Genomic DNA, 12403 nt, shown 5'->3' with positions numbered 1-12403 from the left:
AAAATTAAATTTTAGATAAAATAGTCTCATACATTTTTCTTTTTTCTATACAAAATGCGGAAAACGACGTGCCATTATTCAATCAATAACTGAAATAGTTCCCTTTATCCCTCACCGACTCATGAAAAAGAAATCAAAGTGGTTAAAATGCGAGCAATCGCTTTCTAGGTAATCTATGATCCCTTTTGGAAAAGAGCGTTATGATACTGCATCGATAGCAATATATAGTCGATGGATTCTAGCGAGTGATATAAATCGACTAATTCTCTTTGAATGCCTCGTGAACGCTCTTATGCTTCCAATAGCACTCTTCGCGGAAACATTACTGTGTACGATTTGTGAGTTTTTTTGGTGCGGCAATTCGAATAAATTACACGCTCAGATAAGACCATCGGGTATCAGCCTGTCAATGTATGAGGCTTATAGCGAATCACTATGTCGCGCTCGGTTCGTATTGCAACGATGTCGTAAACCCGTGCACGCGTTCCGGTATAATTAATCTTCGCGCGACTAATATAGCACAAGATCAGAGGCTCGTAAAAATGAAAAGTATAAACGCATGTAAAACGCAATCGGTAATCGATGTTTACATGTGACATCGTGACCCGCGTTAAACGCCAAATAACTCCGGTCGTCTCTATCGTCTTTATCGTTTCTTTGCATTTTGTGTAGCATACGTTAACATATCTTAATTTCTATAATCGAGTAAGTCACAAACTTTTATTTAGCAACGATCAGTTTATACAATGAGAAACAAATTTGTCGAAAAATTAAATTATTTAGTCTCTTATACGTACAATTAAATATTGAGTTGGTTTAATTAATTCTTGGTTAAAAAATGCGAATAAATTGCGTTTTTTTGTGTAACTAAATAATTGTTAAATCAACACAATGTTTAGTTGAACGTACCGCACTAAATATTTCAGTTTCTTTTACACAATAACCAAATATTTAATAAAAAGATAACACATTATTAAGCTGCAATGATATAAAAATATTTGTGAAGATATGTGCATTAGTAAATATAAAAGAAATAATGATTATAAAACAATTAGCTGAAATAATAATATTTTTCTGGTATTCGTTATAACCTCGATACTAGAAAAGCAATAAAGTCACAATAATGTATTAGTGTCAAATGTGATTTTCTTTCGAGGTGCAAAATTAAATATAATTAAAATATAATTACTTCTCGAGCAATTATTATATTATGTGTTACATACCACACTCGCAAAAAAAAGTAGTTAAGAACTTTGAGGTAACACGAGAGTTGTTTTAATTCCATATGCTACCTTGCTATTAACTACTTTTGTATCGTTTTCTTATTATTTTTCTTATAATGTACGGGTCTCTGAGGTTTTGTAATCGCGTGTGTTCCTATTGCAATCTTTTTAATGATCCCTTCGACACGCTAAGTGAAACCATAACGTTATAACGCGCGCGACACGCAAACTTGTTTAGCCCAGAAAAGTTTTTTAAATTTACATCTTTTTGATTAATCGCGTTAACATCAATTAAACTTGTAAGCTTTCTCAAAAATGTAATTGAAGAATTATATATACTAGGTATATTATTTTGTCATAACCGCTATCACTTAATACCCGATAATTTTATCTCATTAATCACTCAATGACCAGCGATTACGAATCATAACAGTATGTGGATTATTGTTATAATACTTTACGATACTGCTTTCCCCGCAAAACTCCTTATTCTGGCTGCATTAAACTTTCTGTTTAAGACGTTTATTAAGATCACGTACACTTGCACTGTTCACAGCGGAGAGGTAATGTGTGCACCTTTTTCTTTCGAGAAACCGTACATCTTATACGCCTGGAATGTTTTACCTGTGGATACCGATCACATACTCATAATAACAGAGCCGCGCGAGCTCCTATCATCATTGATTTTCCAAGGTGGTGAGCTACACTTAATCGATGCATTTCTGATTATAAAAAGAGAGCTGTTCCTAATTAATACTGCGCCGATAAATATGCAGAAACCGAACTCGAATCTTCGCAGTTACGTGATTCTACTTTTACGATCGCTGATTTGAAGCCAATAAGCCGAAGCCGCGTATCCAGAGCAGAATAAATCGTAAAAGTCAAAACACGCATCTTGCGGTTGCATCCAAATGCAACAGAAGAGAAAAAGCAAAAAAAAAAAGGAAAGAGAAGAAGGGAGAGAAATATTCTGCAAAAATTATAAGTATTATTTGCTCCTTCGAAAATTTAATTCGCAAAAAATCCCTTACTTTAAGTAACTGTTATAGCTCGCTCTTATTATTATTATTATAATACTGAAACGATAACGTTTGCATAAATAAAATTAATTTTGAAAGTTTTTAAGTTAAGAAATAATTATCTATTTCTCTATCTATTTTTAACAACTTTTATCCTGTTCGGACAGATCATTGATATGCCATTGTGCGTTCAGCGTATTAAACGGTGCTAATTATCATAGAGTAAACGGTGTAAGCCGTTTCGCAAAAAAAATCCACAGGTATATGTGAGATATTTACGTCTTGATGCATAAACCGTTGAGGTAAATGATGGCTAGTGTACCGATGCATCTTTGCGATGCGACGGCGAGTTTAATCGCGATGACAGCAACACGTTGGGTGCGAGAAATAAATATGGTAGAGACACTATCAAGCCAGAGAGTCCAGCCAATCATCCATAAAATTAACCTGCATGATTTCTTATCGATTAAAGTTAATTTTAAATGCTGATTTTTTTTATTTGAAAGAAGTTAAATGAAATAGATGCTAGCTAGATGCTTAATAAAGAAATATGTAATAAATAGAACTATATAAAAATATATATACTTAAAAAAATAAAGAAATTGTTGAACTGAGTTACAGTAAAAAAATAATATTTGATGTGATTTAAGAATGTAGATAAAAACTATTTTTTTATTAACTTTAATGTAGGCATATATTAGGCTTGGATCTTTTTGGTTTAATGTAGAAAATGCACATACTACCCACTGATTACAATAATTCTAAAAATATAATTTTGTGGGTTGAACGTTTTTTGCATAACTATGGCCAATTGTACTAAATTTGAATTAGTGGGTAAAAATTCACGGTAGCATTGCAGAATTAAATCTAATAGTCATTAGCATGTCCTTTTATCACGCACTGTACCAATCAAATTTTGACTTTATTGCCCTTTTTATTAGAAGATATAGCAGAGGGTGATACATACGATGGATAATCGAAAAATATTATCATAAGGTATAATGTTACGTTTTTTAATATTTAATTCGTTAATATCTTTTAATTATACATAATGTGTACCGCATCTTCTTGAAAATTAATACAAATTTTATCAGTATCGATGCTTAACTGTCACGCATTTATTTTATAGCAATCTATAAGAACCAATAATGAACAGTTTATGAGTACATAATGCAAACCTGCTATACATCTGTTAGTATTTTTCTCTTGACGCGAGAGCTGTTATTATAGGTAAATTGACGCTTTCCTACGGCCAAGAGTAACTCTTTGCGAGCGACAAACGTAGCAGCATAGAGTAATCTTAAAATAATGATATAATAAAGCAATTTGTCAAATGGGATCGTAACCACCAAAAAATGATAAAAAATATTTGTCCTTATTCTTGTTTTTCAAAAAACATAAAATTCATATTTTATTGAACAATGTGTTATAAAAGTGAGAAAACAGTTTATAATAGAAACCTGCCTAATAAATTACAGAAATTATTTATGTAACAATTTCATAATGTAATTGTAATTGTTACAGAACACTGTATCGAAATTGACATATCGCTTATGTCATGCTCATTAACTTAAAGACTTTGTTTTTTATGTTGGTTTTTTACGTAATTTTGACGTTACTTTGTAACTGTGTAACATTTATGCATTTTGATTAAACGTAAAAGTGTATATATACTCCAAAAATTTCATTAATATTGCATAATTGTAATAACATAATTGCGACATCATCTCAATCACGTAATATTAACATGATTTTATTAATGTCAATGTATGTTCTGTAAAAGTTTTGTAATACTTACGTAAACATATATGTTTACGTAATTATGAAGAAATTGATATTAATTGGAAAATGCATGATTTTGTTGACGACCTTGATTGTAACAAAAATTAATAACAATTAATTATTAAATATGTGTTGTAAATTTAATAAAGTAGATATACTATAATTAAACAAAATCTTAAATAAAAAGATTTTTATACTTTTTTGATTTTTAACTTCTATTCAGGATAAAACGTTTTGTTAATATTTAAGATAAAAATTACAAACATTTTGTAATTTTTATCTTAAATATTACATTACTTTATTCTGGCATAGTTACGTAAGTACAATGCAATGTAGCTGATATTTTGATCAAAATTTCGTAACAATTTACGTTACAGAACAGCAAATGTCTGTCCTATAAATAATTTATATTTTATAAATTATTCATTTTTTTTTGTCTTTTTCTTGTATGTCTGTATATAGAAATGAAGAAAATTGAAAAAATTTATTAAAAGATTTATAATAATTATTATCATAAACCAATTACTTATGACTTTGCAACGTAGTATTAATGGATGCAATATATACAACATCATCATGATGAACTGTACCTGCAAATAAAATAATTAATTTAATTTATCATTTGATTATATCTTTGATAGATATTTGTGTATGATTTATATGAAATATACATATTTAAACTTAATAGTGTATACGCACTACAAAATAAATTAATTAATACAACTAAGAAAGAAATAAGGTAATTCCGATATACATATACGCCGCATCGATTAAAAACTCGATTTATCAAGTATTATTTATTATGTCAAAGAAAATAAATTATACCAATAAAAACTTTATATTATTATTATAAAAATGAATTAAAAATACAAAATACTTTTCTTCATATATGGAAAAAAACTTTGAAAGACTCTTGCATTTTTGCCGAATATCAAAAGTAATAAGATTTTTAGCCACTCGTGAGTGGGATAACCAAATTGGACAAAAAATGCAACAATTAAAAGCACATGTATTTTCGTGCACTTTATCCTTTGCTGTCTCTACATTTATGTAATTTATCATAAAATAATAAACCTTTTACACTTCCTAGAGAAAGAACAATTTACGTAAATTATAATACATCACCGCGATATTCATAACATTGATAAATTGATTCAACTCACAATGATTTCATTAAAAGTAAGAAATTAAAATTACAATAAAATATTAATATAACATAAAAAAATATAACTAAATAGTTGCAAATTATGTTCAACCCTTCTATTTTTTTCTGACTTTTGCAATGTAAATTCTCGTGCGACATAAATACCGGAGTTACTCTTTTAAATCTCGAGATACAATTGAATTCTTAACTCTCCGATTATACATTTTTTCAGTATCTTCCAACTAAACACGCAAATCTATCAAACGACATTTCAAAATTCTAATTAAAAATTTCAAAGTTATGATAATCATTACTTATTGAGTACTTCATTTTTTAATAGAAAAAAATCACGTGTAGGCCTGACACATCCATGCAAGACTTTACATGCTCAGTATTAAATAATATATTGATCTTCCGTAATAGCTCTGAAGCCTCGAGTCCATGGGAGCGAGATAAACAAATTTGATTGTTTTACAATTACGAGTAAATTATTCTATTGTAGATGTCTTAAACTTAGACTCACGTGTGCAGTTGGAGGATTAATTAAACATGAAATAATTTAAAAAGAGAAAAAATTACGCCACGTGAAAATATAGGGAATATATGTGGAAGAAAGTTAGAAAAATTTACCAGTTGCATTACAGTTATCCATCGTTTTATATGTACGGCTATTTTTTGAACGTTCGGTCCACAGGTTGACAAGAAGTAGTACGTGTACATTACTATATGTATGAAGCAGTTGATTAAGCAGGGAATTGTAAAGTAAGTAATACTTATAGTTACGTAATATCTTATAGTTAACCACGATATAAATACGAGAGAGACGTGATGGTACAAATGCAAACTCGATACTTGATTATTTTTTTTCCTTAATACAAATACGCCTGTTTCGATGAGATCAAATATTTTTAACATGAAATAAATCCATGCACATCTAACTACCTACAATAAGATTCAGGTATTATTTTATAAAGCAAATTATTTTATATAAAATAAATGCAAATAAATATAAATAATTTACACTATTATTAACTACATTGTCGTACATTGCCGTATCAAGAAGTTTCTAGACACACTGTAATCAAAAAGTTTGCACGTGTATAATGAATAATGAATAAAAAGAGCATAAATGACAATTCGTGAGTGTATAACAAAAACCAAAGTTTAGAGGAAAGAGATAGTGAGATATACGATAATGGGATGCAAATTTCATATAATTTGCACCAAATTCTAAGAACAACTGTTAAAATTACTTTATTACAGTCTACTTAACCATTGTAAGATGGTTACTGTTCACTGTATTTTTCTAAAAGCTTTTCAGTTTTTTCGCAGAAATTTTTACTGATGTACATCATACTCTTTACATAATTTTACAGATTAATTTTTTAACTTTATTCTATCTTCCAGGCTGTAAATATAACTTTCAAATAACGTAATTCAATTTAATGTAAAGTGTAAATGAAACCCGCATATATTATAAATTTATATTATATAAAGCATAGTGTAACACTGCATCATCAATATTATAATCATTCTTGCGATTTTTCAATAGTGGACGTTGCATAATGCTTACTAACAATAAAAAGATTTTACGAAGGATTATTACTATATGATTTTTTTATAACTTATTAAAATTTATTAAAATTGCCTTTAATGGCATTAGTTGTATTCCACGTCTCCTTTCCTTACAAACGTATCCTTTTTGTCTCTTCAATAAATTACATTCATTCTATATACGATGAGATTCTATTTATAATTGATACACAGATATATATGGTTAAAAAATTGATGTTTATATGAATTACCTCGCGTTAATATTAATTGAGTTATTTTAAGAAATCAAAATGATATTTTCCTTCTTTCTTTTACAAATGTTCTATATGTATAATGCTACTAAATGAGGCAAGTGTCCGAGAATTTTCTGATGACAATGTATGTACACAATAATTTAATATATTAAGCTTACATAAAACTTGAAGAAAATATATGCTACTAACAGAAAATTGTTTTTTTTTTCTTATCTTCATTAAATGTTTTCGTCATTCTCCCGGCAAAATTTATTTATAGATATCTGCTGATAACATATATTTTTTCAAAAAATGACTTATAAATTATTACCTTCATTAAAGAATCATCGGAGGATAATTAAGAACAGGACATATTATCTTCTTTAAGAATAAATCTGTGTCTATTGCTTCGTATATTAACCACGTATTCATAAAAATTTGAATGATATTATACAATTGCATAAACGTCTTCAAATTATATGGCGATCTGTTTTTCATGAATTTAGGTCCCCACTCGAGGACGAAGTACAGATATGCGAATATTATAAGTGGTATTTGATAGAAAGAAGCCACTAATGGTTGATCGGCTACTCGTGGATCTGAAAACCAATTTAATATATTGAAACACTTTTTGACACACATATATTTATATTACTCAATCCACATTTTATTAATCAAAAAGAAAACATTATTACAACAGAAAGTAATTAATTATAAAAAGATATTCGATCAGTTTTTACAGTTTTCTTACGCACGTAAAATATATAATAATTGAATCGAAACTATAGTAATGTTTAAATTGGCAAATGGGTTATGTGTTATAAAATTAATTCATTAAAATTAAATTTATTAATTTACTATTTACGTGTTATTATCATTTATTAACAGCATTAATACGAAGTGTGATCAAAAAGTAAGGTGACTTTTCATTTTTATAAAAAAATATTCATTTATTCATCCAAAATTATGTTATCCCCTTCAAAATAATCCCCCTCTGATACAATACATTTGTGCCAGCGCTTTTTCCAGTCGTCAAAACATTACTGAAATGCACTTTTGGGTATTGCCTTGAGCTCCTCCAGCGATGCAGCCTTAATCTCCTCAATCGTCGCAAATTGCGTTCAAAAAATCACCTTAGTTTTTGATCACACCTCGTATTCCATGCATTTTCTCACGCTCAAGCTGTTTCATTATGTCTATTTTATATGTCACATTCGTTTTAAAAATCTTCGTGAGAGTAATTTATTTCTAAAAACTTGTTAATATATCTCAAATTTTTACATTATAATTATTAAATTTGAAAAGTTTTTGCTAATACGAACGGTATACTTACCGAGTTCTTTTGTCCAGTAATATGATATATTTTGTAAGAGATCTATGATTGATAATTGCACTGTATCGGTTTATGAATCGCTACTTTTGTGTACAATAAAATATCACTGTTTAAGTGTCAGCTTATATTGCAGAGTAACCGTATTGTTGTGAGCATCGGAACTGACTGTGCGTATTCATCAAATGCACTGCAAATTTAAGTGAAACAAATGTGGTCATTTTTTACTTAATTTCACATATTAAATTATTTTTATGCGCATAATTTTTTACACGCTCAAATACGTATTAATATTAAATTGAATATTTAAAAGACGTATTAACATTAAATCGCATAAAAAAACAAAAGTATAATTGCATGCAAATAAATGTGTGAAAACATGTTTTTACACACAAAAAACACTTGGATTTGCATTGTATGTACAGTTAATTCACACAAGTTATTATATTGTAATTTATTTTACACTTTGCTCTTGATTCCACGTATATGAATCTTTCAATATGACCTCGCTATATGTATGACAGTAATGTAACATCACAATGTATTAATTACAATCGACGGCAACAATATGATCTTAATTCCACAACCAGCATAAGTAATTTGTAAAAACGATATTTGGTGAAATAATTAAAAGAAGTGCAGATTTTGTCTATAGCTTAAAATAAGCTTTTCAGCGACTAAACTTTTTTCAAAATTTTTTTGTAAATTGCTAAAGCTTAACCTATTGCACTACAATTACTTAATTTAATTTTATTAAATTTATAAAGTAACAAACTTTTGCTATATAATAATAAAAACGATGCACAGCAGACTGATTTATGCATATTTCAAGTAATCATAACGACTACTTTAATTTTTATATAATCAAATTATAAAAAATTCTCGTCATAATAGTTGATTTTAAACTGCATATGCATAACATTTAATTTTTCTCATACATTTAACGCTTTAAACATAAATTTTACAGAAATTGTACATATACACAAATAAAATATTGACTTACTTAATTATTATATTCTATTTTTACATATGTTACTATGTTTGTATTGCTTGAATGTTATTACGTGAAATATTTGCAATACAATTATGTTTGGATGCTAGAATATCTAGAAAATTTTACAATCAACATTAAAAAATGATACATTTACTGAGTTGAATTCTTTCTTTACTGTAATTTTAATAATTTTACTTTATAAAATAATTTACCCTATAACTCGCGACAACTCGGACGTGAACCTCGTGACTCCGTACGCGTACTCTCGCGTCGCGCTTTAATTACACGGCTTTTTACGCGAGTACACAAACCGTGCCGCACTCGTCTTATTATTTCGCAATACCGGCGAAAGGGATTAAGAGAGCAAGCAATGAATTACCGCGTTGAACACCCTGTATTTAACGCGCGCGCCGCGCGCGGTTCGCGTCCGGGTAGAGAGTAGGTATGCGATCGCATTCGTTTTGCGATGCGAGATTGTCACGCACGTCTTTAATACTACGCGCTGCGTACGTGCTGGTGTACTCCGGAAACTATTGAGAAATTAAAATGATTACACTATGTAAGCACGTACTCCGTCAATGTTACGGGAGCGAGTATGCGCGAGATGAGCAGTGCGGTCGGCCGTTATGAGCCGAACAACTCTCTGTAAGCTTCTCTCCGCCGAGAGAGAAATCCCGGAACCAAAGAGAAAAAAGGGGAAAATCGATCGCTCGTTCCCGATAACTCATTTCATTTACCAGACCTGCGTTCAGGTGCGCGCGATCGCATTCGTTTTACGACGCCAGATCGTGTCACGCACGTCTTTAATACGCGCCCTACGGTGTGTGTGCCGTATCTATAGAGAGAAGCTTTGAGAAATTAAGATGATTACACTAAGCGCCGTATATACTCGATACGGAGCTCGCGGTCGACCCATCAAGCTCGACATGCTTTGCCATTTCTTGCCCCCCGGGGAGAGGGGGGGGGGAAGAAATTTGAAATGGGTAAAAAATCGATCATTATTCCCGATAACGCATCTCATTTACCGGTCGCGTCTTTTTAGGGCATTACGCGGGATATATCCGTTCGCAATCAGATCAGCGTACGCAATGTCGCGTCAAATGGATGCTAAAGACAGGCTTTAGTATAGCTCTGACGCGTAATTCTCGATCGTCGACATGCTTTATCGATAATATAAATGCCGAATCGTCGATGTTGCATGTCTCCGCGCCGCGAATTGCAACTTTGCGTTACGACTTCATTCATCAAAGCCAGACACGAGTAGCTCCACGAACATTGCCGATCGAGATAAGTGTAATGAATTACGAGTCGGTGGAAAATACGTATTCATCGCACCCAAGATTGTATCATTAGGGGAAAAAAGTCGCTTCAATAAGCGACAAGACTGACCACAAATTAAAACATTTAAAGAACCTGTTTTCATGCTCGCCCGATTACATACCATTGGATTCGATAGTTTATATTCGTATTAAAATACTTATGTAGCGTCATAATAAATGTATCTATGTAAAAAAAATTTTTGATAATTAATATTAATTGTCGTTTATTGTCTTTTTCAGCCATCGTTCAAAGATTATCGACGGGGAAAGGAAAAATAAATATCCAAGGTATAGCGACCTGCCTTTTCGTCTGTATGGATGTTTGCGGTTTACTTTACGGCGCGGTAAGTAAAGCTTTTTCTTGAAACTCTTCTATTTATTATATGTTTATTAATACGAGTTAAAAAAACATTTTGCGGAATGAGAAATTTTTTAATGCGGAAAATGTAAAAAATTACATTTAAATTTCGTAATTTTTGTTTACTTCGAGTGTTATTTTGCAATGTTGAAACGTAATATCTATATTTAAGATGCATTTTAAGCAAAAATAATTTATTATATTTAAGATTTATTCTTGTATAGTATGTTAAGGTTCTTTAGACTTGAAACTTAAATTATAACAATGGTGACACAATTATTAATAAATATATAAATGGGTAAACCCTAATAGATTAAAATAAAATTCTTAAAATAAAAATATTTAAAAAAAATGAATATAAGAAATTGGCGCAATTTTTACATAAATAAATTACACAATATCGCTCACCTATACAATGTGTAGCAGAAGAATTTTAGTAAACTGTAGAAATAAAAAAATTACATTATTTCCGAAAAATCTTCTCCAATTTTATAAATAAAAATTCAATTTATAAAGAAATAACGTATTCAATTTAAGTTTCAAGTCTAAAGAACCTTAACATACTATACAAGAATAAATCTTAAATATAATAAATTATTTTTGCTTAAAATGCATCTTAAATATAGATATTACGTTTCAACATTGCAAAATAACACTCGAAATTACATCTTTGTGCAACACACGAAAATAAATGATTGATTCCGCAAGTAAAATAACGAATAAATAATAAGTTACTCACCCCAAGGATGCTCCGTCGTCGCCCAATGCCCCCCAGGCCTTCTTCTTCTCTCAGCCTCCTTCAGCTGTTGCACTACACTCGCACAACACTCATTCGCTAAAGCATAGTTAATTACAATCGCGTGTGCGTAATAATCACAGAAATACGACGAGTGCCGCACGGCACTTTGCGCGGTGTTAATCGCGCGCGACACGCACTTTATTGCATTACAATGAAATAATAACAATAAAAAAAAGAATACGTAAAAAGAACACGAATCACTTGATTCTAATAAAGCCTTGCGTAACGGATGAATTTCGTAAGGTACAGAAGATTTCGACAAGAAACGTCAAACGACATTGCGTAGCCGAAAGATTATGTTAAAACACGTTTGATTACGAATGTGATTACTAATCCTCAGGGTTGGATAATAATTAGCTAAAAAGTTAAAGGTTAATGACTTTTAACTTAATTTAGTTAATTTTAAATAATTTAATTTTGAACTTTTTGAACTTTTGAATGGTTATTTTTGAAACCCACTGAGAAAAATGATCGGATTGTATTAACAAAACTTGTATGATTGAGTGTTTCTGGAGCAGAACTTCTGCTTATTATAATAGAACTCTGGTTTATTATAATCAAAACATTTGATAGATTTTACTGTAATCTGGTCATTTCTACAAAATTTCTGACTCGTCCATTTTTGAACAGACGTAATTGGTTGAATCT

At 30.2% G+C, this 12403-nt stretch overlaps 1 protein-coding gene across 1 annotated transcript in view; it reads left to right on the top strand.

Annotated features, from left to right (window-relative positions):
* The window catches only part of LOC105197261, a 111382-nt gene that overhangs the window by 64603 nt on the left and 34376 nt on the right, over positions 1 to 12403 (top strand). The window contains exon 2 of the mRNA XM_026133209.2: positions 10839 to 10942. Within this exon, the coding sequence (XP_025988994.2) occupies positions 10839 to 10942 (104 nt within the window). The remainder of the gene's footprint in view (positions 1 to 10838; positions 10943 to 12403) is intronic.

This window comes from Solenopsis invicta, chromosome 3 (genome assembly GCF_016802725.1).
Source record: "Solenopsis invicta isolate M01_SB chromosome 3, UNIL_Sinv_3.0, whole genome shotgun sequence".
In the NCBI taxonomy this organism is placed as follows: domain Eukaryota; kingdom Metazoa; phylum Arthropoda; class Insecta; order Hymenoptera; family Formicidae; genus Solenopsis; species Solenopsis invicta.
The sequence above is the reverse complement of the archived record's forward strand: the minus strand, read 5'-3'. Positions and strand labels throughout refer to the sequence as shown.